Here is a 27,989-nt window from a genome sequence, read left to right as displayed (position 1 = left end):
CTGGATGGACATCTCTGCGGGAGGAGGAACGGTGACCCCGCAGAGACCGGAGGACGGATGCTCGGTGATAAAGCCCAAGCAGGCTCTCCGTCCCCTCCTTCTCCCGCCCCCTTGCCAAGAGGATCCCCAGGCGTCTGCTTTCTGCTTCCAATTTTGTGTGAGCAGTTCGTTTTGTCCCGAGTCGGGCGGCACCCACAGGTAAGCCAGGACGTCAAGAACTACGTCGATCACTAGGGAAATGACACGACACGGATATGACACAACAGGGAAATCCCGAGTATTGGACCGGGGCAAACGAGGGGAGCGCGCAGCGGCCATAGCTTCCCCGACCTCGCCCCGCCCCGGCCCGGCCTCTTCCTTCCGTATTGACGCCCCCGGGCGGGGCGGGGCGGGGGCGGGGCGAGAGGCGGAGTCGGCCCGGACCCCGCCCACTGCGCGCCTCCCCGCCGCAGCGCGCAGCCTCACCAGAGTCGCTTTACGGCCAGGGCGAAGGTGGGTCCTCTCCTTGCGATAGAGGCTGAGCGGAGGGGCGGGGAAACAAGCTCTTTTTCGGCAGGACGTAAGTGACGCTGTGGGCGGTGCGACTGCAGCTGGAGGGCAGAGGAGGCGGGTTCGTGTTTCCCGGGCCGAACCGGGCTGCGGGGGGTGCGGGGCCTGGCCCCGGGCTATAGCTCAAGTCCCGCGGTGCCAGTATGGGTGAGGGGGAGTGGGGCGGGGCACGCCTCGCGCCACCTGGGCCCGTGGGGAGGGGCTGGGGGGCGGGCGGGCTGGAGTCTTGGGTCCAGGCCGGGGATCTGACCCGAGGCTGTTGTCCCCCCGAACCCGCAGCGCGCCGGTCCTGTCCTCGCCATGAGGCCGCAGCAGGCGCCGGTGTCCGGGAAGGTGTTCATTCAGCGAGACTACAGCAGCGGCACACGGTGCCAGTTCCAGACCAAGTTCCCCGCGGAGCTGGAGAACCGGGTACGCACCCTGTCCCCGCACCTGCTCTGGGGCATGGGGGCGGGCCTCCTCAGGGCAGACACCGGGCCCGCAGTGTGCCCGGCGGCGAGGGGAGGGGAGGGGAGGCGAGGGGAGGCGAGGCCCGGACGCGGCGTTTGGAGGAGGACGAATAAGACCGACCCCCGGGTGTGATGACCTTACAGAACTCTGTGGTGCCGAGCCAACCAGCCGCCTTCTTCCCCCCGCGCCTCCGCCCCGCCCCACCCCCACCCCGGGTTATTGACAACAGTGATGAGGAACTAATTCCTGAGGTTCCAGCCACCTAGCTCAGCACGTTGTAAACTATATCCTCCCACCTCGTCAGGAGAGTAATCATCATCGTTCTCGTGATTGGGGTTCCTGGCCATGGTGCTGGTCGCCCTGCTCGGCAGAAGGGGTTTATTAAATTGCTGTACCAGGCAGTACGGACAGGCCTGCTGGGAACCTGAGCAACGTGGAGCATTAGATCGGCCTGGACAGGGAGGGATCTCAGAACAAGGCCTGACACCTGGATTCCCGGTTATGATCCCCAGGAGCCACCTGTGTTTTGTTGGCTTACATATCAGAATTGGCGTCAGGATATAGGTCCCATAGGCAGCCCTGCACCTAGAAATGGAAGATTGAGCTGTTTCCTCTTTCTTCAGACTCGGGGAGAAATTCTTTGTATTTTATTTTAAAAATACAACGAAGTGAGCATGTGTGAGTTTGTTTTCTCTTGTATCTGAATGTGCTCACCCACCCAAAGAAAGAGCTTTTGGTCTTGAGCCATGTTATCTTCCATTCTGTTTTCTTTTTAGAGATCAGTTTCTGGTTAAAGGGGAGCAGGTTTTCTGCTCTTTTCTGCTTGATGGGGAGGGTGAGGGACTGAGGTGATTAGGTGTGTTGTGGGTGTGGGAGTAAGAAATACTGGTCATGGGATGAGTGGGTATAGATGAGTCTGTACAAGAGAAATGTGTAGCAGTCCTTTAAAATCAGCTGTAACAGGTAGATTGCTCTACCTGAATGCCAAGTTTGGAAAATCAATGTGAATCAATCCTAGTGTCCTTCGACTTAATTTATAATTGTGGTCAGGTTAGTGACCCAAGTATGTTTCTTTAAGTGCAAATGAAAGATCAGGTATGCTTTACAGGGATGGTGTGTGGATGAGCTTGTCTGTGAGATGCTGTATTAAATGCTGCACTTTGCCGTCTAGATGTTGAGTTAACTCAGCTTGACACTGGGTGGACATTTCCATCATGGTTTCAAGAGAGAGAAATTGAGCAAGTTGCCTGTTGTCTACCGCTACTGAACGTTATTTTTAAAATAACTTAACATCCTAGTTAACATGTTTTACGTGTTAGGACTTGTATGAAATGGATCAAATGTTTTATTTGTAAGCCTGTTAGGGAAACTCTGACTTATACTATTTATGTACTTTCAAATCAGAGTGTAAACTCTTCTTTCTACCACACTTACTTGGATGTTATAAGATTCCTTTGTTTTTTTTGTTTGTTTTTTGTTGTTTTTTTTTTGTTTTTTTTTATTTATGATAGTCTCAGAGAGAGAGAGAGAGGCATAGAGACATTGGCAGAGGGAGAAGCAGGCTCCATGCACCAGGAGCCCGATGTGGGATTCGATCCCGGGTCTCCAGGATCATGCCCTGGGCCAAAGGCAGGCGCCAAACCGCTGCGCCACCCAGGGATCCCAATTCCTTTGTTTAAAGGTTTTATTTATTGTTTGTTTGTTTGTTTGTTTAAAGGTTTTAAAGTCAAACTTCCAACTCATAACTGAACCAAATATATATATGCAGGACCAGACATTAGCCTTCTACTCCATGTGTGTGGTAGAGCCTTTACTTTATAGTCTGGATACAGAAACACAAGGCAGTCGCAGTCCTCCACGGATTCTTACAGGAAATTGATGTTTCTAAATTCTGGAGTCCTTTTACTTCTTTGACTTCAGATTATAGCCTAGAACTGCTAGGCTGTAATGTGACTCTGAGTACTAACTATAGGGAGTGTTACTTGGTGCTATTCAATTGTGTCTTTGAGGGTTTTTTTTTTTTCTTCCTTTTTTTTTTCAGTGTTTGGGTTAAAACACTAGTTTATGCTTTAAACTGCTTGGGAGAACTTTGATTTTTCTTTTAATGTATTGAAATCAAATTTAAATTACAGGTTTAAATTTTCCTTGCTTTGTTTGATGGAAAATTAAAAGGTTTCTGTCTTTGTTTCTATACTACTTACCCTAGAAATTGTACTGATTGCTCTGCCACTGGGCTGATTTTCCTTTGAGGAGAACATCACACTTGGTAATTTAATAGAGGAAGAAACTAATATACAAATGTTTTGTATTACTTTAAAGTATTAAATACACTTACATTTGTACCCTTTAATCTGGAAGGGAGGACAAGTTCTGCCTGTTAACAAGTTTACTTCTGCTGCTGCCTGGTAAATGTAATACTTTGATGCTTAACTTTGTTGTCAGGACACTTCTTAAAGAGACCTTTATTCTCACTTTCGCCAAACTACAGGCATGTTAGGTACCCTTGGTCTGGGTGGGAGAGAAATAAGTGAACTATATAGTTTGAAGCATTTGTTCCCCTACATACCTTTAAAAATTTGTGTCTACATCCAGTTGGTAGAAATTACCTTTGACTTGTGAGCTTTGATTTGTGATCACTTTAAGCTTCAGCACCATGCTTTCTACCACATAGTTCAACAGGAAACAAAAATTCTGGGAAAACGAGTCAGATTCCTATTTCCATTCTGATTTTCAGTGTTTTTTACTCCAAATTTGTATTTGGCTCCCACTTCACAAATCTCCCAATTTTGAAATAGCTTCAGTATCAGTCTTCAAGTACCCAGGGGAGAACACTGACAGGTGGTCTTCATAGTGAAGGGAGTGACAGAAAAATGCCCACATTTGTTCTCGTGAGCCCTTGTATGTTAGGTCCTTTGCCTTTACTGCTGACTACCACGCTTTTTACCTTTCCTCCCTTTTTTAAAATAACCTTTCAAAGAAATGCTTGACTTTTTACATTTATTTTTTATTAAACTTTTTTTTTAATCCTTCACCTTGGATTTTTTTTTAAAATGATCTATGATTTATCTCCATTATAAAGCATTACAGTATTGGAATAACTTTTTTAAGAACTCATGATTCTGGTATGATCAGTAATTCTGATATGAAAGAAATAAAATGTTTATGGGTTGGATCCCATAGTTTCAAATCACACTATATCCAAAGATATGTAAATAATTCAGAGAACTTTCCTTATCAGATCATGACATTTTAGATAGGTCAGACGTGAGAGTTTGAAATTATTTAGACTTTTATGGATTTGCTGATGTGACAGATGGAAGTTGTTAACTTAGGCATAGTTAGTGAAGATAACAATTTATTATAAATATTTTTTTCACAGAGTGAACAGAGTCCGTTTTCGGGGAATGAGAACTCTGACATAGATTCCCTAGATGACCATTCAAGTGGTGGCTCAGTGCAGGAATGCTGCCCTGGCTCTCAGCATCATCTCCACCCACCCAACCCCTGTCAGAAACTCTGAATATTCTGGAAATTAAAAGTAGCTCCTTTGGAAAAAACAGGAGAGCCGCCACCACTTAAAGTTCACATTAAAGTTTTTTGTGCCATTGGCTCATTGAGTCCTCATAGTTTTTCCACACAAAGGACAAAACAATGATCGCAACTGCTTCTAACCTAAAGGATTTTAATTGTTTAAAAGTGATGATCATAAATTGTTTTACATTTTAAAAAATTATGTTCTTGGGACTATTTTGTCTCCAACAGTATTTTGAAGTTCTTTGACTTTCTTTTGAGTCTTTGTATAAGACTTCACAAAAGTGGGGCACCTGGGTGCTTCAGTCAGTTAAGCCTCCTGATTTCAGTTCAGGTCATGATCTCAGGGTCAGGAGATTGAACTCTGTGTCAGGCTCTGTGTTGGGCAGAGAGAGGCTTAAGATTCTCTCTCAAAAAAGGACTTTATAAAGGAGGGAATTCGTATGTAGTTACTCTTTTCAGGAATAAGGTAGATGTGTGAGAGGAGGCATAGAGTAAGGACAGATAAACTGTCCTTTGTTGCCAAGAACGATAGTTTTGCGTGAAAAGCTCTACTAATTGAGTGAAAGTCCTAGGGTAGAGCACTGAGATTTGAAATCTACAAAGTACTGTTAGGAGAAAAATGTGAAAGCAGGAGAGGAGGTTAGAGTGAAAATGGATGACAGTGGTAGTATTAGTGTAAATGTGAGATAATGGTGTCACTGAATAGAAGGGTAATAGGAATGATTTGATACAAAGAGTTGTGTGATAGTTTGAGATTTTGCCTTGTTTAGTGTGAGCTTTCAGTAGATTCCAGTGTTTAGGGACTCAATTTAAGATTACCTGCTCTTAAAAGCAAGAGAGGCAAACCAAGAAACAGATGCTTAACTGTGGAGAACAAACTGATAGTTACCAGAGGGGAGGTTGTTGGGGGGCGGGGGCAGTGAGAGAAATAGGTGATGGGGATTAAGAAGTGCACTTCTGGACAGCCTGGGTGGCTCAGCAGTTTAGCACCGCTTTCAGCCCAGGGCGCAATCCCAGAGACCCTGATGGAGTCCCATGTCAGGCTCCCTGCATGGCGCTTGCTTCTCCCTCTGCCTGTGTCTCTGCCTCTCTCTCTGAGTCTCTCATGAGTAAATAAATAAAATCTTTAGGAAAAAAAAAAAAAGAAGTGCACTTCTTGTGATGAGCACCAGGTGTGGCATGAAAGTGTTGAATAACACTTTTATATACCCAAAACTAATTATTACGCTGCTAGCTAACTGGAATTTAGATAAAAACTTTAAAAAGTAATGAGATTACCTGCTCTTTCCAGTTAAAGAGAATGTCTCCTTCCTTTCATACCCCTGCCATACTTTAAATATGCCTTGTCAATTTATTACTTATTTATATTTACATACATGTTCTATTTGCATGACTGTCAACTCCTAGAGGACTAGACAATGTCTTATTCATCTTTCTCTAAGGCCTGTCCTAACATCTGATGATAGATGCTCAATAAATGTGAATATAAGTGGAAGCAAAGATGGAAGGATTGTATAATTTTTTTAAAGATTTATTTATTTTAGAGAGAGAGAGCACATGCCAGCAGGGGAGAAGGAGAGAGACAGAGAGTATCAAGCAGACTCAGTGCTGAGCACAGAGCCCAGCATGGGACTTAATCCCATAACCTATGAGATCATAACCTAAGCCACAACCAAGAGTCGGATGCTCTACCAGCTGAGCTACCCAGATGCCCCAGGATTGTATAATTTTATTGTCACTTGGTACTCAGTATAAAGAATAGAGACAAGATATTGAATCTTGAAGATATCCAGTGTCCATAAGAAGGATAAGATGAAACAAAGACTAAGCAGTTTCAGTAACATAGGTCCCATTTTAATCACTTAAAATGTTTGCCAACTATTGGATAAGAATATTGATGAAATAGCAGAATGAATTAATGATAGCAGGCATAACTGAGTGATTGATCTTTTTTTCCAAAACTTACTTTTAACTTCTTTTTTCAACACAGATTGATAGGCAGCAGTTTGAAGAAACAGTTCGAACTCTAAATAACCTTTATGCAGAAGCAGAGAAGCTTGGAGGCCAGTCGTATCTTGAAGGCTGTTTGGCTTGTTTAACAGCTTATACCATCTTCCTATGCATGGAGACTCATTACGAGAAGGTAAGGTACCTTTGTTCTCACAAAATCTCTTAAAATCATATTAATTGACATTTATGTTTACTGGTGACAGTTGCCATAAAACTTAAAGGGGAAAAAAAAAAAACTTAAAGGGGCATGTATAATAATAATAATTCAGGGATCCCTGGGTGGCGCAGCGGTTTGGCGCCTGCCTTTGGCCCAGGGCGCGATCCTGGAGACCCGGGATCGAGTCCCACGACAGGCTCCCGGTGCATGGACCCTGCTTCTCCCTCTGCCTGTGTCTCTGCCTCTCTCTCTATCTCTCTGTGACTATCATAAATAAATAAAAATTTTAAAAAATAATAATAATAATAATAATTCAAATTCTGCTGTTGCTTCTGTGTCTGGAGCACATAGTAAAGAGTCTGGAGTTTTTCAGAAACTGGTCAAAACTGATGTGTCAACATGGAGTTAACATACCAGTGTTCAAATTGGCTTACACTTAAGAAAACTGTGGAAAATCTATATTTTCAGTCTGTCTAGCTTTCTCAAAATCCTTTTTACTTATCCTGCCACTTGCGTTTTTTTCTTCTCTTTCTAACCTGCTAGACATGGAGTTGCCAGTTTCTCAACTTAGATGTCCAAAAGGCAAACTTCCCAGCTCCCCATTTTGTTTAATAGTACCCTGCCTTTCGCAGTACCATCTTAAGGTATGGAGGATGAAAAAGAAGGGAAATATTTTCAGTTGTCAAAGACTGAAATATATTCCATTTTCTCATTATTAACTTTTCATGATTTCCTCTGCCACCGTTCTAATATATTCCCTGATTACCTGTCTCTTAGACTATTGAAATAGTCTGATGAGTTTTATTTCTTTCATTCTTTTATTTTTCTAAACCATTTGCTTCTGCCTTCATAAAACACTGCATTACTGGGGCTCCTGGATGGCTCAGTCAGTTGAGCTTCCAACTCTTCAGCTCAGGTCATGATCCTGTAGTCCACTTGAGATTTTCTCCCTCCTCTGCCCCTCTCCACACTCACCTGTTCTCTCTCTCTCTCTCTCTCTCTCTCTCTCTCTCTGTCGCTAGAATAAATAAAATAAAATCTTAACAAACACTGCGTTACTTTCTCTAGCACTCTTACAAAGTCAGAGGCCTTCCCTGGCTTCCATTTATTGCCAGTGAGTGATGTTCAAGCCCTTTCTCCAACGGACCTCCAGCTTACGTTTCCAGCTCTGTCTCCCAGCCTTTCCTCACTTTGTCTTTCAGCCAAACTCATTCACTCACCAAACACCAAGCACACCCTCTGAGATTTTCCTTTACCTACAGTTCCATTCCTTCTGTGTTCAAATCTCACCAGCCCTTTATGTCCTGCTGCCATCTAACTTTTCCTTATGCTTCTAATTGGAATTTTTTCTTGCCTTTGTATCCCCACAATAGTGTATTTATGTCTCTTTTCCTGGCACTTAACCTCTCTTGACTTTGGAGTGAAGCAGTTTGCATTTTTATTTGCCCTTCAAGTATGTATTTTTCTTGAGGTCAAGGACATTGCCTTAACCATTTTATGTCCCTCTTCATGCCAAATACCAAGCCCAGGGTGTGTTAGGCACTCACTGAATGTGTGTTGAATGAATTTAAGTTAATCACAGTACACTCCTAATATATCATTTAATTTTGAGCATTTTTAGCAGCTGAAATGCTATAAAGATATCTCTATAATACTCCATCTAATACAAGTGTGCCTGTGATGTCCTAGACTCTGTAGTGGAGAGCAGATACAGTTGCAGCTAAAGTATTTTTGGAGTTATTGGCTGAAAATGCTGCTGCTGCCAGATGCTTCATTAGCATCCTGACATGAATTGTCTTAGTTTTACTAAAAGAATGTATTTAATAACTAAATTAGTAGTTTATATTTTTTCTATACCTTATAGAGAAGTAGCTAACTTTCATTCCTCTTTTAACATTCAAAATCAGAAGTTTTAAAGGATCAGTATTTGTCTTAGCAGTTTCTCTTTAATAGTACATTTGCTGAGTGAAGAGACAAGAGATTCGTTCATTTCATAAATATTTATTGAAAACCTACTATGGGGCAGCCCAGGGGGTGGCTCAGCGGTTTAGCGCCGCCTTCAGCCCTGGGTGTGATCCTGGAGACCCAGGATCAAGTCCCGCGTCCGGCTCCCTGCATAGAACCTGCTTCTCCCTCTGCCTGTGTCTCTGCCTCTCTCTCTCTCATGAATAAATAAATAAAATCTTACAAAAAAAAAAAAAAAAAAAGAACACCTACTATGTACTAAACAGTGTGCAGGGGATATAACAGGGCAAATATGATTGCTGACATTGTGGTGTTTATAATTTAGTAGTAACAACAGATGCAAAAGAAACAAGACCAACTCAATTATAAATGGTGGTAAGTGTCTTAAGGAAACAAACTTTCCTGTTTGTTTCCTATTAAATATAATAGGAGAGACCTAATTTAGATTGTATGGCCAGAAAAGGCCTCTGAAGTAGTAACATTTGAGCTGCTATGGGAAGGATGCAAATCCAGGACCATTCAGATAGAGAGATGAGTGTGTGCAAAGGCCCAGAGAGCATAATGGGTTCTGGGAACTATAAGAAGGCCAGTGTGGAAGGAGAGAAGTGGAGAGAGGGGCCAGAGATGAATTTGGAGAGGTAAGGAGGAGCTGTATCATGTGTGTAGTCCATGAAAAGATGTTTAGATTTTATTTTCAGTGCCAAGGGGAAGCTACTGAAAGGTTTTAAGCAGGAGAGTGATACAATTAGGTTTTCATTTTATTTTATTTTTTATTTTTATTTTTTTAAAGATTTATTTATTTATAATAGACATCGATCCCGGGACTCCAGGACCATGCTCTGGGCCAAAGGCAGGCGCTAAACCGCTGAGCCACCCAGGGATCCCCATAGATTTTCATTTTAAAGCAATCTCTTTAACCTAAGGGGAAAAAAGATAAAAGTGGAAGTAGAAACCAGGTAGCATGCTCCATAGAAATCCAAGCAAGAGATGATTATAGCTTGAGCAGGGACTGGAGCAATAGAGATGGAAGGAGGTGAACAAATTCAAGGAATATGTTGATAGTGAAATACAGATTTGAACCGGAGGCCATGTAGGAGAGGAGGGTAAGGCTGAATCCAAATGGATAGAAACTAGGCCATCCAGGCGTGGTCATTTACAGAAGCACATGGTACTGCCAATTTGAGGTGTAATTATGTCCTCTAGAGTATTTTGTTCATGCTTAGTGGAGTAGTAGATAATTGAGTTGTCATCACACTATAGTTTTACATTTGTTGATAAGATTTTAACTAACTTTTAATCAATGTGCATTTGCTGAAATAGATAGCCCCTTCTAATGTCAGTTGTAAAAAAAAAATTGGTAATTGGGTGCCAGCCAAGTCAACTGCATTAATCATGGGATCATGGACAAATTAATCTCTGAGTTCTCACACCTATAAAATGGGTGCTAGGGCAGCCCCGGTGGCACAGCGGTTTAGCGCCGCCTGCAGCGCAGGGCGTGATCCTGGAGACCCTGGATCGAGTCCCACGGCAGGCTCCCTGCATGGAGCCTGCTTCTCTCTCTGCCTGTGCCTCTGCCTCTCTCTCTCTGTGTCTCTATGAATAAATAAATAAAATATTTAAAAGAATAAAAAATTAAGAAAAATAAAATGGGTGCTAGAATTTAATGCATTTCCTCACATATGGTAGATGCTTAATAGTATTCTCTTAAGATAAATTTAAAAATTAAATTAGGGTATATACATATATACACATGCTAACTTATGTGTTTATATATATATACACACACATACATGTTTTAATTAGATATTTGTGAATAGTTTTTTTTTTCAGATATAAGTAATCTTTTTTAGCAGCTGCTAGCTTATTTAACTGCTTAAAACATGTAGCAGCTTTTAATTAAAATCCCTTTGACTATTGGGGTGCCTGGCTGGCTCAGTAGAGCATGGGACTCCTGATCTCAGGGTTATAAGTTCAAGCCCCACATTGGGTGTGGGTATCTACTAAAAATAAATAAATAAAAATCCCTTTGATTATTAATCTTGACAGGCAGTTCTCTGTATCAGAAATAGAGTGGAAATTGATCCTAATATATGTTTTAACTTGGGATCATAGGCACATGGAAGGTATTACTTTATAAGTCTAATCAAGGTTTCTTTTTATGGAGTATTATAAAGCAAGTAAAGACCAAATAAAATTAGGGGCGCCTGGGTGGCTCGGGTGATTAAGTGTCCACCTTTGGCTCAGGTCATAATCCCAGGGTCCAGGGGTTGAGTCCTGCATCCGCTCCCTGCTCAATGAGAAGTCTGTTTCACGCCTCCCTCCCCACTCATGCTTTCTCTCTCTCTCTCTCTCTCTCTCTCTCTTTGCTCTCCTCTCTCTCTCTCTCTCAAATAAATAAAAAATAAAATATTTTGTTAAAAAACAAATAAGATTAGTTTTAAGAAACCAAAATTTAGGGATCCCTGGGTGGCGCAGCGGTTTGGCGCCTGCCTTTGGCCCAGGGCGCGATCCTGGAGACCCAGGATCGAATCCCACGTCGGGCTCCCGGTGCATGGAGCCTGCTTCTCCCTCTGCCTGTGTCTCTGCCTCTCTCTCTCTCCGTGACTATCATGAATAAATAAAAATTTAAAAAAAAAAAAAAAGAAACCAAAATTTAGGGCAGCCCTGGTGGCTCAGCAGTTTAGCGCCACCTTCAGCCCAGGGTGTGATCCTGAAGACTCGGGATTGAGTCCCACATCAGGCTCCCTTCATGAAGCCTACTTCTCCCTCTGCCTGTGTCTCTGCCTCTATCTCTCTCTGTTTCTCTTGTGAATATATAAGTAAAATCTTAAAAAAAAAAAAAAAAAAAATTTAAGGCATGTCCATATTTTTAAATAGGTAATTTTATTTTAGAAACTGGACATGAATAACTAGATCGTGCAAAGTGATTAACTGGAATGATCATAATTAAGATGTGTACTTATACTTTTAAAAGAAAATTTTAAATATATATTTGTAGTTTTGATAAAAATCATACAAGAACAGCTGCCCTCTCCATCTATCAATTTGTACATTAGGAATTTCTAGGCTATTATTTACTACTTTATGAAAGGACAGGATTGAGTCATTTAATCTGTATTGTTTTAAACACTAAAATTTTAGTCTACAAACAGTAAGCCAAATATAATAGTGCTTATACTTTGTCATGTGGGTTAAATTTTTTGAAATTGTAAATAAGCCTTTTAAAACTCCCTAGAACAATCATGCTTTTTTTTTCCTATAATGTGCTATTTATTGATTTAAAATGAAGATAAAGACTTCAGTGTTATTTCTCTATTGTTGCTGCCCATTATAATTAGGGAACAAATGGGCTTGTAGAAGCTTCTCCTCTCAGTAGCTATCTGCCTTGTTCATAACATCCCTTCTGCCTGTGTGCTATATCGTCTATAAAAGGAACAAATTAGAAGGAACTTAGATATTTTCTGAAAATACTGTTCTCACTTAGCTTCGCTTAGGATATTTTTTCTTGGACATCTGTATTTTTTCTTCAGGATTTCTCCAGTTTAATATTCTCAAGGAGGATAATAGTCTTTATTGAGGTTTGATCGTGTTTAGCTTTGTAAATATTAAAACACAGATTGAGGTTTTGTTAGGTATGAGGATAACAGAGATAATTTTGTTAAATATTGTAGATTGTTTTGACTCTGATTTACCAAAAATAATAAGCTGACTAAAATTTCAACAGTTTTCTTTCTGAACTTATACCTAAGTGCACATGAATGTTATTAAAGTTTAAGTAAAAACCTTGCACAACAGAGTTATGCTTCAGTCAAATAAAAGCATGCTCTTTCTTTGCTGGTAACCTGTACCCAAGGAGAGAGGGAAGAAAGCTGTTCTGACGGAATCCTTTCTTTGACTTTTCTGACTGCCCCCTCTGGTGGAAATGGACTTGAGTAAGGGTAGACCGATTCTCCAATTTCCAGTTCTGGCAGGTGAGCCGAGAAAGGAATTGGAGAGAAGATTGAGGGTCCTGAGTTGGGCACCTTCTTCATGGGCTTCTTCCTTCTGTTTGTCATTTTAGCATGACTGACAAACTGATAGAAAGCTAGAGCCTAAGATGGCTTTTTTTTGCCCATAAAGACCAAGCATCATTCAAGTTCTTTCAGAGTTGAAAATAGGAGAATGATACTTGTATTACTTCAGGTAATTAGGTAAAAAAAGAATGTTTTCTTTAGAAGATGTATTCTTAATTCACTCCCTAAAGAACCCTACAGACGGCTCTCTTAATAACATTGTGCTCTTTTAGAACATGAAATTATAGTATTCCCAAAGATGTAACATGAATAAACATAAATTTTGTTTTCCTTAAATTAGATAAGTCATTAGACAAACTACCTAGTGGTTTAAATTCTAAATCATCTTATCCCATGGCACCTAAATTGCAGCATCCTCATTTTGTTAGTTTGCCCTGGTTCATTGTAGACACACACTTAAATGGTTTCTTAATCTCTAACTGTATTCTCAGACAGTTCTTTTTCACTTATGTGATCAAATTTATCCGGGTCTTTAGCATATGCTGGTAGTATGAATTTAAGAAAACACATAGTAATTAGAGAACTGGAATAGAGCCTTTTTGAACATTAGAGCCAAAAGAGGGTTATGATGACTTTGAATCTGAAAAAAAAAACATGTAACTCTTTGATTTTGTATGTAGCTATTAAGATTTATTTTCTTCTAGCTTATCTGCCTCAAAACTGCCCTTATTAAAGCTGGAGATTTGGCAATTTCCAGAAGTTCCTCTGTATCCTATCTGGTTTTTGTCTGCATTTGCTTTGACTTTTACAACCTTAATGCTAAACTTATAAACCTAAGTTCCCATCAAGGACACAAGGGCAGACTGCGGAGTAGCATTATATGCAATGGTGAAATTGATACAAGACACTTGTCATCAGAACCTCCATGGCTGCTGTCACATGCTTTTCAAAGGAAGGAAACTTTTCAGTTTTAATCGAACTAGGCAATCTCTTGTTACTGGCCAACTTTGTATCATTACTTAAAGTTGACAAAAACATACAAAGGAGAGAGGCCGGTTCTTAAGTGTTAATGGGAAAGGCTAAGAACTACCCTTGGTATGAGGAGGTGTCTCATTGACCACACTTGATGCGTGGGAAGGAGCAAAGTACAACCAACTTTTGTGTCTATAATCAGCTACTTATTTCTCTCTCTCCAGGGCTGAAAGGACAGCAGGTAAGGAGCAGGGGCTGGAGCTCTTGCTTTTGTGTGCATCAGTGCTCATACCACACTGAAGAGCCTGACATGCAGAGTCCATTAGGCTGTGCCATGTGTCACATACAGCCAGTGTGTGCCAGATACTCAAAGTGTGTCCCTTCATACAAATATCCATTTCTTGTTTTAAAAACTAATTCCACTGCCTGAGTATTTTGGGATCCAGCTGATAGTTAATGGGAAATCCGATGACATTTGTAAAAAGCTATGGTGTTTCTTTCCCTCAGGTTCTGAAGAAAGTGTCCAAATACATTCAAGAGCAGAATGAGAAGATCTATGCTCCCCAAGGCCTCCTCCTGACAGATCCCATTGAGAGAGGACTTCGAGTTGTATCTTTTTTGCCCAGATCATAAGGTCTAAATATCTATAAAAGTTTGATGGTACTATTTGGCATCTACTAGATAGAGAAAATTTAACTCCCTTCTCTTGTATTTGCCCTAAGAATCTTATGTGTGAATCACATACCTACCACAAGTCTCCTGTCTCCAACATTTTTCCTAAAGCATGTCTCCTTCCTTTGCATTATGCAGGTCTCTGGATTGTTTGATATTCTGGTTACCCTCTTTCTTGGTGGTTCTGAGGGCATCTTGTAGTAATAATGGGGGTGGCATGAGTAATGCATTTCAGCTGCAAAAACTCGGACCCTAAAGCCTCTTTGAAATGCATAAACTCATAATGTGTGGTGAGACTTGTCATCTAAATGAATTGCAGTTCTGTGGGTTCATCTGACTAGTTGAAATCAGTTACAGCTGCCAGATGTATAATTTCATTACCTTTGACATACTGTGCATATTTTTAGAGGCAGTAAGCTTTGAAACTCACCAAGTAAATTTGGTAAATAAAATTGCAAAAAAAAAAAAAACTAATTTAGCTTGATAACTAGAGTAATGAGTAAAATAAATTTTTTTTAAAACCTAGGTCAGATTACCCCAGGCCTTCCAGCTGATAATAATTTCAGCAGTTTTATTTTACTCTGCAGCAGTGATGCTTAAACTTTCAGAGGTCATGAATACTCTCCCAAGAAAAGGTTCGCAAATAATTTCAGGACATTTTGAACCGCTGAATTCATTACCTTCTTCAATTCTCAGCTAAAAACCCTCTAGTTCTCCAGCATAGCATCTTTTTTCAGAATTTTTTTTTCCAAAAAATAAATAATGCTTTGGGGAGAATTATATTTCTCAAAGTTTTCTCTAAGGTGGAGAAAGCATCGTGTTTAACTTAAGTAGGAGAGAGCAAAGGAAATTGAAAGCAAAGTCTATGTAGATCATATACTTGCTCTTGCCATCGTCCCCTTTATATGTTCCATCCTACAGTGTGTTTTCTTAACAGCCATGCTGTTAGATTGAAATCACCATTTATGAAGACAGAGGCATGAGCAGTGGAAGATAAACCGTAGAATTAAAGGTAAAAAAAATTATGTGACTTATATGCAGTTTATATAATTTGTAGCATGCATGAATTTTCTTCCCTGAATGGTAAATAAATCATTAGATAATGGCATATTCTCTGTTTTGGCTTGATATTTAAAATGTGTCTATAACCTAAATTCTATTTGGTGATTTAGAGTTTAAGCCTGATTTTTCCTCTTTGTATTGTTTTCAGACTGGTTTTGTTGTTACTTTGCTTTAGTGGTGATTTTTTTTTTTTTTTTTTTTTTTTTGGTGGGGGAGGTGTTGCTTTAATATTTCAAAGCAATCCTAGACATTTAAATAGTTGGATTTTGCATATAAAAATTGTTTAAGCGATTGCCCTGCCTATATGATGAATGGCTTTAATAACCAAAGAAACATTTCAGAGTTGGAGGGGGAGATTCTGAATATTTCATCCATTTAAGTGGTTTCATTGCCCTGTAGAAGAAAACTTACCTCTGGTGGTTAAAACCATAAATCTGATTCTTTTGTTTAGAATATTTATGTTCTTAGATATCCATATAATGACCTTGAAGAAGTGAGAAACAAGTTAGCTAATACTGATAGGAGGGTAGAAGAATCATGTGGAAGCCTTATTAATACAGGAGCACAGTCTTCTAAGTAACAGAAAATCATACTTCACTATTTCTGCTGATTTCATATGCTTTCTACAGAGTGTTCTGCTGCTGTATTTTCCTAATTGTGTGCAGGTGTTTGTCACTAACAGGCAGCACAGAAACAGATCTGCCAAAGCAGACATCCTTCTCCTTCCCAGGGCAACAGAAATAATAACTGCCATTTCAAGGGCACCTGCACTGTGCCAAGTATCGTACAAATGGTATTTCTCATCCTTACAAGAAGTGTGCAGAGCATTTCCTCCATGTTACAGATGAGCAAACCGAGGTACAAATAGAGTAAATGGTGTTCTCAAAATTATACAGTTTAACACACTGTGGGATATGAACCCAAGTTCGGCTGACCATAAAACCCCTGTTTTTTACACCATACGTCCTATAAGTACTTGCAGCAGCAGAAACAGGGAGAGGGAAGAGTTCATCAGATTATTCTAAGTGCTTATCCTCCCCTTTTCTTTTTCAAGACTTTCTTTAAAAATACATTTTGTCTGCCCTGTACAACTTATCAAATCCTATAAACCAACCAAATTCCAAAGCTGCCTTCTCTTAGCACTAGTGAAAGTGTCACCTGAATTCTTTGACTTTGAAAGCCAAAAATCTAAATAATGATATCCTCTGCCATGTGTTTTATTTCTTTAAAAAGGCCTTATTTGGGAACACTTAGTGTTACTTGTTCAAAGAATTGCTCGCGTACAATTTCCAAACTGACACTTCTCAGTTGTGCAACCAGGAACCTTAATGTGTGGTTTTTGTTATGTGCCATTGGAGTAAGTTTGTTTTATCAATCGCAGCTGCGTTGGCTTGGCACAACGCATTTGTCATGACTCACTTTGCAGCTATTACTGCTAGATGTAATGTTTTTCTGAGGTGGCATGGGGTTTTGAGCAATTACACACCAGAGACTAATCTATCAATAGTCAGGCAACTGTGAAATTTTGAAATGTGAAAGATTTATATTAGGAACTCCTGGATAGTTTCATGAATGCAAATATTTCTGTTCAATTTAGAGCTGTGTGTTTTTCAGGCCCAGGATCTAGTGTGGGTGGAGGTCTTGGAGGAGGGGGAGAAACTGTAAGAATACTCAATTCAGTTCTGTGGTTTTTCTTAAGTCTCCATGTTTTCTGCAAATGGAAGTATTAACATGAGAGTTAATGATTTAACCAAAAAATACACAAATCATGGAGATGGCCTTTATTAAGTGTTTAAAATATCTCTATTAAAGACTGATGGTGGTTTTTTTGGTGGGGGGGTGAATGGGTGACGGGCACTGAGGGGGGCACTTGATGGGATGAGCACTGGGTTGTTATTCTGTAAGTTGGCAAATAAATAAAAATAAATAAATGAATAAATTAGATTAAATTTAAAAATAAATTTATTATAAAATTATAAAAAAATAAAAATAAAAATCGGAACATATCAATACCGGGTCACAGTAAATGAGCACTGACGAAAATAGCTACCTTTTGTGGGTGCTCATTATGTGCCTGCACTGTTCTAAATGCTTACTCCTGATTATCACAGCAGCCCTACAAGGTACGTACTGTTACCCCAGTTTTCTCAGATGAGGAAAATCAAGTGCAGAGAACCTAAGTTATTTGTCTAAGGCTGAAGACTAATAGGTAGTAGTAGTCCAGGCAGCCTGGTCCCAGATTTGCCACTTCAGCCTGTGTTCTGCTATATCTCTTGTGACATTGTCCAGAGACTGAAACAGGCAGGGCTTGCATTTCTAGACTATTGAGCTATGTCCTTAGTCAGTACAGGTCCAAGTATTCTATTAGCTAGAACTAGCCCACTTATTAGGAGCTCCTGTAAGTTGGTGTAGGAGCGATGTTTTAGAGGTTATTTTAGCATCCCTTTCTAAAACTTCTACTTTTTGTATCTAACTGCAGATCCCACCTCCAGCTGGGACCCTCATCTATCCACTGGCCAATCGCAGAGTGTCCCCTACCTCCTCTCCAGAGCATCATTCCTTTGTATCTGCTGCCAGAGCCACGGTGCCATATACTCCAAGGACTAACTTTCTAAAATTCCACACGTGGAGTGACCTCTAGTCGCTCAGCATCCACTTTGTGTCTCCAAATTGTTTAGGACTCTGTAATCTTTTGATTCATTTCTGAGAAAACACAATGAACTGTGTCACTTTTTTTATTCAAAGCCATTAATAAAAGATGCCGTTGGTTAGCCCAACACAAAGTTTATTTCTTATCTGCCAACCAGTACCAGTGGTTCTCTTCATTCCTTGGGCCAGCTTCCCAGGTAGCTCTAGACTTCAACAAGTCATATCTTAGCCAGTGTTCACTCTTCTTTCCCCCAAATTAATAAAATGCTTTCCTCCCAGATTTTGGCAAAAGGTAGGCTGTGTCTATGGTTTTGCTAATGCATCTCCCACATTTCAAAGAACTACCAGTTTTGCCATGGCTAAACTCTTAAAGATCTGTTTCTACTGTTCAGTTTCTCAAACTGAAACTCATTGGAAAAATAATGTATAATGTTATTTGTTTTATTATAGCAATTATTCCTAATTAAAGCAGTATTTAATGCAATTTCCAGTTATTTTTCTTTGGAGAACTTTATTATTGCATTACCTTGAATGTTGGGAAGATGTAGTATGTGTTGCGTGTTCCTTACAAAAAATAAGTAAGCACAATAAAGTGGATGCTAAACCATCAAACATAAATGTCCCTGCTGTGTCCCTGAATGTGTAATAAGCAAGTATAATAAATATTTTAATTATAGTTTTGTTATAAATATAACTTATGAGAAAAAAAATTTGATAGGAATAATACTGTATATTGCTAATTTTTAACTATCCCTACTGGCAAACCTTATGATTCATAGACTTTCCTCATATACAGTATTCAGTGCACAGAAATCTTATGATTGGTTCAAGTACAGTAAGGTCAGTGATTTCCAACTAAAATTCTCACATCTGAGTCAGTGTTTCTAGTTCTTTTGGCTGTATGTTCTTAGTATCAGGGTTTCTTATGCCCTTCATTCATCTTTGGGGTTTGAGAGCACTGTTTTTGGGAAAAAGTTCAGAAATATATTAGGAAAGAATGAAACCGTTAAAAGTTTTACTTGCAGAGATACTGTAGGTGCTAATACTGGATTTAAATCTTTCAGATTTAGTTTCTTTTATGGATCTGTTATTCAGTAAATCCCATCGGTCTGTGTAATATTTTAATTGTATAAAACTCCTTTGTTACTTTATAGCCTGTAATAATGTGTCTGTCTGCCTTTTAAACCTGTTGCAATAACTTTGCTGAAATAACTCATTAGTAAAACTTTTCTTAAACAAATTGTCTGTGTCATATTTGGTGTGGTTTGGTAAAGAGATACGTAATTAAATTTTTCAGATAAACAATACAGCTAGAATCACTGCAACTTAATATTTCTCAACAAACATCTTAACACTCATCACACTTTCCAGTATTTTATAAAAGGGGCAGATATGTTAGCCAAATAGATAAAAACCAAAAAATATTTCCTAATAAACCAAAAAATATTTCCTGATAGTAAAAAATGTATTCAACTAAAGTTAAGGATTAGGATGTTTCATTAGGAAAAAAAAATCAGTTATTGTTACTATATTGGATCATCTGATGACTCTTTTTTAAGATGAAGTGCATTTGAAGAGAAAACCAATATAAAAATATAGTCCAAAAATATATATATAGTCCATATTCTGACTTTTGTGAGAATTTTGTTTTTTTACTCATTCATGGGAGAGAGAGAGAGAGGCAGAGACACAGGCAAAGGGAGAAGCAAGCTCCCCACAAGAAGCCTGACATGGCACTCCCTGTGGGACCCCAGGATCATGCCCTGAGCCAAAGGCAGACACTCAACCACTGAGCCACCCAGGCGTCCCGAGATTATTTTCTTTATAAAATTTTCAGCTTTTCTTCTCTACCCAATTATACTAGTAGTAAATGGTACTTATAAAGAACATCATAAGACTTGAATTAATAAGTTCCTTCCATATTCCACTGGACCCTGGCTCTTAGCATAAAACCATCATTTCTCAAGAATAGCATGCTTTTTTATTTTGTTAAGTCCATATACAGGAGGTCAGAGTATTAGTGCTATATTTGATGTATATATTGATCTCCCTTCCCCTTGCTGTGTGTCTCCTACCCTACCTAATCTTTCTAGTTCCACGAGGGCAGGAGTTTCTAGTTACCTTGCATCTACCCCTAACTCTGAAGCACCATTATTCAGGGTGATACATATACTTAATACTCATATTTGTTAAGTGAATAAGATATAGGTTGATCAGTCATTAGCAGAGTTACTTGACTACATCTAAGGTGTTTGACTTCATAAGATAGTGTCTTGTATACTCCCCTTGTAAAGTTCTAAGACTGGAAAGGTATCTGTGGCTTAAAGTCCATTAGAATACACTTTTGCACAGAGATAACTACTCTTGAGGATTCCAGTGATCTTTCCCCTGCAGATAGGAATTCTCAGGGAAAGTAATTGCATTAAAAAAAATCTGAAATATGTATATATGTAAATAATGAGTAAGCCTCCAACTCTGTCGTTTTTTTATTCTGTGTATCCCTGACATTGCCAATAAGTGATCCCCATCCTCATCTGTGCTTGGCTAGAGGATAGACCAATACATAGAATCATTACACAGTGACCAACTTTAACCTGCATATGTGTAAGGTTGAAAGATGTTATTCCTCCCACCAAAGCTGTAGGGAGTAGTTTACAGCAGTACTCCACAGTACTCAAAACTTGGAAATGTGTATAAGATAGCAAATAAGGACAGCGACCCGTGAATGCCAAAATGATTCTGTACCACCTAAATTCTAGAATAGTTTGCTTCAAAATGAGTAAATACAGAATTTTATGACTGTTATAAAGGTTTTAGGTCTTCTGTCTTATATCCTAAGTTCTTCCCGTATATCTCAAATGGTGCAGATACAAGGTTCCTTGAAATACTGCCTACAAACAGGAAGCCCTGTACAAACTGAATGCCTACTTAAAAAATAAAAAATTAAGCCTCCGTTTCACAAAAAAGATAATTTTATAAATCAGCACAAAGATTTTGGTTGAGAGTCATTGTCAAAACGAGTTTATGCCAGCAGAACTGTCACTTTTTTATGTGAAATCTTTAATCTTGAGAATCATAAATCACCTTGTCTTTGGAGAATTTTTTTTTTGTTTTTGTTTCAGTTACACAGAGCTTTTTTTGAAAAAAAAAAAAAAAGGTGGGGGGGCTGCTGCCTGGTTTAACATCCGTTAAATATCCACTCTTGGTTTAGGCTTGGGTCGTAATCTCAGGGTTGTGAGATCAAGCCCTCATGTTGGGCTTCACGCTCAGGGGGAGTCTGCTTGAGACTCTCCTTCCTCTGCCCCTTCCACTCATGTGCTCTCTCGCACTGTCTCTAAAATAAGTCTTTTTAAAAAGGGGAGGGGCTAAAAATCAGTCTGTTGGCTGCCAGGTCTGTTGCTCTCGATTTTAGTGTTTCTGTTCATGTATATATTTTCTTACATCATATTTTCATAGGCCAATTTTTTTTCACAGACCAATTTATTGCCAGGAAATAAACATAATAATTTGTACTCAAAATGTTTTGGCAACTAGTCTTCTGGAAACAACTAAATGCCAAACAACATAACCACAGAAGCTTAGATGCTGTGATATACAAGGACTCAAATGTAATGTGACCCTTTTCCTCCCAGTTAAAGGATTGGTGTGCACATTTGCATATTTTTGTGTATCTCATACAACATACAAATGTTTTATTTAGTCCAGTTCCTAATTTCTTAGACGTTTGAAGGACGGTTTGCTTGAAAAACCGACATTATTGTAGATGTGACTGTCTATTTTTACAATGAGTGATGCTTCAGTTAATTAGGACAGAAAAAGCCTAGCAGCATATTGTGGGCATTTTTAATATTGCAGAAGAAGATCTTCACTTCACGTCTAATGATATGAAGGAACCACATCAAGATGGGATAAAAATCACCTTTTTAAGTAACCAGAATTCCCAACAGAAACCATATTGACAGAAATGTTACCAACCCCTGCCGGCAAGAGCTACATTTTAAAAATAATCAGATCCGGATCCCTGGGTGGCGCAGTGGTTTGGCGCCTGCCTTTGGCCCAGGGCGCGATCCTGGAGACCCGGGATCGAATCCCACGTCGGGCTCCCGGTGCATGGAGCCTGCTTCTCTCTCTCTCTCTGTGACTATCATAAATAAATAAAGAAAAAAATATTTTAAAAAAAGATTTAAAAAAAAAAAATAAAAATAAAAATAAAAATAATCAGATCCTTGATAGAGACTCTGTGAGAAAACTCTGAGGAGGAAAGAAAGTTGCTTGTGTACATTGATTTCTATTCTCAAATACTATGTAGATTTTGAAGTGACCACAATTTTTCTATTTAACAAGGTAATGTGTAGTGTCAGGATAATACTGCAGCTGCATACTAACTATATGTAACAGTTAAAGGCAGAAATTAAAAATGCCTCTGGGACTGGAGGAAGCATTTAGGGTAAAATTTAGTCTAATCAATTTATTCTACAGACAGGCTTATTAAGAACTTAAAAAATTATTTGCCTGACAAAGTCCTAATAAGGTTTTTTTATGGAACTTGACATGCTGACTCTAGAAAAAGTGAAGAGACCTGCCCTATAACTAGATATATTGAGTTGTAGTGCTTAACGTGTGGTACTGATACAAGGACAAACTCACAGAATAACAGAACAGAATAGAGACCCAAATGCAGACTCAAGCTTGTACAGGGGGCTGGATAGTCTCCTTTTGCCCCTCCAGATCCTTTCTCCTCTGTGTGATCCTTTAGGTTCTAGAAAACTGATCCCTGTGGACGGCATCAACCATGTTACCGTGGCCCAAGGTTTCCAGTAGGATTGAGCTGATGAGAGAAATGAATGAGCAGGAAATCTGAGCATGGTACACAGATTCATGGGAGTGGCTAGCTGGCCCACTGCTTAGGAACCAGGGAGGACAAAAGTGGAAGGCTGAAGAGTAGAGGAACACTCCGTGGAAGAACCCCTGGGAATGGTCTCAGCATGCGAAGCAATCCATATACCATGTAAATACCCACCAGATAGCCCCCCTGGCAGAGAGGCTCTCAGTGTGGAAGTGGAAAGTCCTTTGATGTCAGTCAGATTCCCCCCTGGTGCTTGCTCATTGGGACCATGTAACATGGTCATGGCAGCAGGGATGGTGGCTACATGTGACTCAACAGCATAGCCTTCCTCTCATTATGACCCATCTGGCTACTGCCACTGCTGAGGCCCAAATGGCACACAGAGGCCAATGCTAAGCCCCCAAGGTGGTACTATTCTCCAGAGGGGGTTTTGACTATAACAAACTGGACATTTTCATTCCTGAATTGGGACTGTGTTTTGTGACTTATAAAGATCAAAAAGGGACTTTTTTTTTCAACAGAAGAGTGACAAGAGTAATAATAATAGACCTTCCTCAGTTTTCATGCAGGGACAGGGGAAGAGCTATACCCACTGAACACATCAATGTAAAGGAACAAAAATAATATTAGAGACAAAAATAAAGTTGCTTTACAATTACGTTCCATGAGTTATCCTAATTGATAAACATACACACAAAATTTATATATTATTACCATATTATTTTTGGACACTAAAATACATCCATTTACCTGGAAACAATAAACAGTAAGTTGGCTGAAGCTGCTGGTTACCTGTAGAGAGGGAGGAAAGAGAACGGGGTCAGAAAGAGGGGCACAGGGCTTACACTAAATTTGTAATGTTAAACAGCTGATTATTTTCTGTATGTTTTCAAATTTTAAAAAATTTTATTACAAAAACAACCACCTGAATATGTCAATACTATATCTAAGTATTATACATCCAGTTTAGCACCTTCAGTGTCATCATGGGCTTTGATAATTTGGGCACAATACCTGCACCCCCTGGGATTTTACTCAGGTCTCTGTTTTCAACTTCCTCCAAGCGTCCAGGCCTATTTGTCTTGTTGGTCTCATTGTCAGGAAGCACTAGCCTCTGAATCCTGCTACTTCTAATTATATCCAAAAAAAGTAAAAAATATGGAGAAATGACTTTTTCCTGCTTACAGATATGTGAGTAGCACTTTAAAATAAATGAATTAAACTTCCCAGCCTCGAAGCAGCATATAGCCAAGGGTAAAGTTCAGGGTCAAGCTAAATTTCTCCTGTAAACATGTCTAAGATGAAAGAAAGAAGTTGACTAGGAAAGTTATTATCTCACTTCCCCATAAACAGGGACAAGTTCAAAGTCATCTCAGCCTTCCCAGAGCCCAATGGGTCACGTCCAAAGCTTACTGACCCTAACAAGTTGGCAATGTGTAGCATGACAATGTTCACAGCAAGACCAGCTATGAAAGGCCAAGCGACCCAAAGCTTCTGGTTCTTGTCTCTAAATATCAACAGTTAACACAATTTCATGACCAGGTTTCAGTATTTTCAGCTGAAAATATTTTCATAATTGAACTGGACATAACAGAAAATGAAAACTTCAATGGTTTTTTTTACTCTAAAGTTTGAATTATTACATTATCTGCTCTAGCTAATTTAGTAGTAAAATACCCAAATAATGTTCTGTAACATGGAACCCACCTAATCATCCATTTTCCAGCTTTCTGATAGAGGATGAATACTGAACTCCATTAAAATGTTTAGTTCACCAACAAGAAACGTGTAAGAAGTGTTTAAATGGGGACGTCTGGGTGACTCAGTGGTTCAGCGTCTGCTCAGATAATGATCCCGGGGTCCTGGGATCGAGTTCTGCATTAGGCTCCCCAGAGGGAGACTACTTCCCCTTCTGCCTATGTCTCTACCTCTCTCTGTCTCTCATGAATAAATAAATAAAATCTTTTTTAAAAAAAAGTGTTTAAATGAACAAACCTAGAAATAATGCCAGAATTTTTAAAGATATCACAAATTTTTTAATTTTCACATTTTTATATTAATTCAGTCCTCTTATTCCTTATTATTTCAGCACTGACATCTTGAGAGATATAAAATTTATATATGTTCCGTGTAAAAATAAAAGGGAATGGTAATAATGGCAATATAATTCCATCTCTGTAACTCAAACTAGAATATTTGGGACTTAAAAAAAAAGTTTTAAAATAAATCTTCATGTATCTTGTCAGTTCAGGGAAACCCTTACCCATATACAGATGAGTCTCAATTGTATCATAAGAGTTGTTCCTACACAGAAAAATTATTTCAATAAAATTCACTCTAAAGTGGAATGACCCATTTCATTAGTTATATCAAGTTCTCGACATGGTGCCATATCTATGATCCATTAACACAAAAACAGGTAAAGCATTAAAATGAAAACGAATGAATGGAATTTCAATACAGGGTGGACTCGAGCAAGGCTATGCTCTCTGCCTCTTCCTATGACCATAATCAAACCTGTACCTGTGGCTACATACTTAAAAAAGAGCATTGCTCTAAACTGTAAGTGCTTAGAACTATTGAGTTTAGCCTGCTTTTCACTTAGACCAAAAGACAATTCCCTAAATTACATGGACCCTAATAAACATGAAGACCTGCCAGCACTTAAGACAGATGCCCCCTACATAAAGTCATGTGAATTTCTTGATGGAAAAAAACATATTTCTCTTTGCTGACTCTTATCCAGAAAATCATTAAGAAAATAGTTTTCTGTAACCTGCTAAATGCTATATTGGCCATAGTTTTTCAGAAGATAAACTGCATTTTTTTTAAAGGAAAAGGTGTGGTTATTGTGTAGTCCACAATGACAAAATGACAATACAGTTTTTGTATCTCATCACAGAGTTTCTTGTTTATCTCTCCTGGAATTTTATTCATCCTTCTTGCAAACTATGTCACCTCCTATAGCAGGGAAAGCTGCTATAGGCTTAAGGATTGTCCCCTCAAAATTCATATTTTAAAATCCTGGCCCCCTAACCTCTGATTCAGAGCCCTCATGAATGAGATTAGTGCCCTTATTAAAGCAGCCCAGAAAGCTCCTTTGCCCCTTTCATGAGCCTACATGAAAAGACCCTCCCCAGACACTGACTCTGCTGGCACCATGACCTGGGAGATGCCAGCCTTCATAACTGTGAAATATAAATTTCTGCTTTATAAGCCACATACTCTATGGTATGTTATCACAGCAGCCAGATACTGTTCCAACCTTCAAAAATGTCCCCGCCTGCGACGTTCTGTCACCCATCTTTATTATATACCACCTGACAAATAATTATTTGTTTATTGTCTATCTCTCATCACAGAATCTGTTTTCTATTTGCTGCTTTCTTTTTTTTTTTTTTTTTGCTGCTTTTTCTTTAGCGCTGACACAGAGCCTGGCAGTAGTAACTAAATATCACTAGGTGCTCAAGAAATATTTGTTGAAAGAAGAAATGAATGCGAGCATCAACGATGGGCGCTGTGCTAGATATGAGGGCTACCTTCGGGGAATTCACAACCTCCTAGAAGAAACAGACATACAAAATCAGCAATACAGCATGCTAAGTGTTAGAATATTATAAGGAATACTGGTAACCTACAGAAGAGGTAGATAGATTAGGAATGCCATCACAGAGAAAGAATTACTTCAGCTGAGTCTTGAAGGATGCAGAGAGTTCATCAGGAAAAGTTAAATGAAGGGAAGCCTAGAAAGAGGGAACAGCATGTGCAAAGAAAAGAGACAAAATCCCTTGTGTCCTTGAGTAGTTCAACAGGACTAGAGCAAAGAGGGTGCAAGGGAGGAAGACCTATACAACAAGAAAGTCACCAGCACTCTTCTCCAGGAGTGTAACTGAAATCACACCAGCGCCTGCTGGCCACCCTACTTCACTCAAGGGAATCGACTTTGTCCTCCAGCAGCCCCAGTGCAGGTGTCTAGGCCTAAGAGCAATGAGCTGCTAGCCTACAGGTGTTCTGTTCACTCTCATCTATGGAAAATGCTGAGTGCAAAATAGCTGAATAGAAACCCCAGAAATAAACCCACAACTCTATGGTCAATTAATCTTCGACAAAGCAGGAAAGAACATCCACTGGGGAAAAGACAGGCTCTTCAACAAATGCTGTTGGGAAAACTGGACAGCTATGTGCAAAAGAATGAAATTGGACCACTTTCTTACATCATATACAAAAATACATTTAAAATGAATGAAAGATCTAAATGTGAGGAAACCATCAAAATCCTAGAAAAGATCACAGGCAATAACTTCTTTGATATTGGCCAGAGCAACTTCTTTCAAGATATGCCTTCTCCTGGGACAAAGGAAGCAAAAGCAAAAATCAATTATTGGGACAACATCAAAATAGAAAGCTTCTTCAAAGTGAAGGAAACAGTCAACAAAACTAAAAGGAAACCTACAGAATGAGAGAAGATATTTGCAAATGACATCTGATAAAGTGCCAGTATCCAAATATATAGAGAACTGAGACAATTCCACACACACACACACAAACAAAACCACCAACTAATCCAATTTAAAAATGGGCAAATGTGAACATTTTTCCAAAAAAGATATGCAGAGTCCAACAGACACTTGAAAAGATGTCCATCATCACTGATCATCAGGGCAATACAAATCAAAACTACAATGAAATATCTACCACCACACCTGTCAGAATGGCTAAAATCAACAGCACAAGAAACAACAGGTGTTGACAAAGATGTGGGGGGGGGGGGGGGAAGGGACTCTGTGCACTGTTAGAGGGAATGCAAACTGGTGCGGCCACAGTCGAAAACAGCATGGAGTTTCCTCAAAAATTTGGAAATAGAGCTACCCTACAGTCCAACAATCACACTACTGGGGGTTTACCCATAGGCTATAAGAACACTAATTCAAAGGGATACATGCACCCCTATGTGTATTGCAGTATTAGCTACAATAGCCAAGATATGGAAGCAGCCCAAGTATCCTTCAATTGATGAATGGGGGACACCTGGTGGCTCATTCATGCTCTCAGGGTTCTGGGATAAAGTCCCACATCAGTCTTCCCACAGGGAACCTACTTCTCTGCCTGT

General features: G+C 39.4%; 1 protein-coding gene across 4 annotated transcripts; it reads left to right on the top strand.

Moving 5' to 3' along the window:
- The first annotated feature begins 455 nt into the window (after positions 1-455).
- Positions 456-19,273, top strand: GOLGA7 (golgin A7). Of its 4 annotated transcripts, none has more exons than XM_025993645.2 (6): positions 456-559; positions 829-960; positions 6,524-6,676; positions 14,158-14,259; positions 15,272-15,334; positions 17,864-19,273. In XM_025993645.2, exons 2-5 carry the CDS (start codon positions 850-852, stop codon positions 15,317-15,319), a joined length of 414 nt encoding a protein of 137 aa, XP_025849430.1. In that variant the 5' UTR covers positions 456-559; positions 829-849; the 3' UTR covers positions 15,320-15,334; positions 17,864-19,273. The 4 variants fall into 4 exon arrangements, with proteins under 4 accessions (XP_025849430.1, XP_025849428.1, XP_025849429.1 ...); XM_025993643.2 differs by having other exon boundaries at positions 534-610; XM_025993644.2 differs by lacking the exon at positions 456-559 and adding an exon at positions 580-696.
- The last annotated feature ends 8,716 nt before the right edge of the window (positions 19,274-27,989 follow it).

The sequence above is a fragment of the Vulpes vulpes genome, chromosome 7, assembly GCF_048418805.1.
Source record: "Vulpes vulpes isolate BD-2025 chromosome 7, VulVul3, whole genome shotgun sequence".
Taxonomy (NCBI): domain Eukaryota; kingdom Metazoa; phylum Chordata; class Mammalia; order Carnivora; family Canidae; genus Vulpes; species Vulpes vulpes.
Note: the sequence above shows the minus strand (reverse complement) of the source record. Positions and strands in the feature narration are given on the sequence as shown.

Bases quoted from the DNA above. Each gene is read 5' to 3' on its own strand.
- GOLGA7 (XM_025993645.2), top strand. From the start codon at position 850: ATGAGGCCGCAGCAGGCGCCGGTGTCCGGGAAGGTGTTCATTCAGCGA. The intron at 961-6,523 runs GTACGCACCCTG...TTTTCAACACAG, and splicing joins CCGCGGAGCTGGAGAACCGG to ATTGATAGGCAGCAGTTTGA. The intron at 14,260-15,271 runs GTATCTTTTTTG...CCATGCTGTTAG, and splicing joins TTGAGAGAGGACTTCGAGTT to ATTGAAATCACCATTTATGA.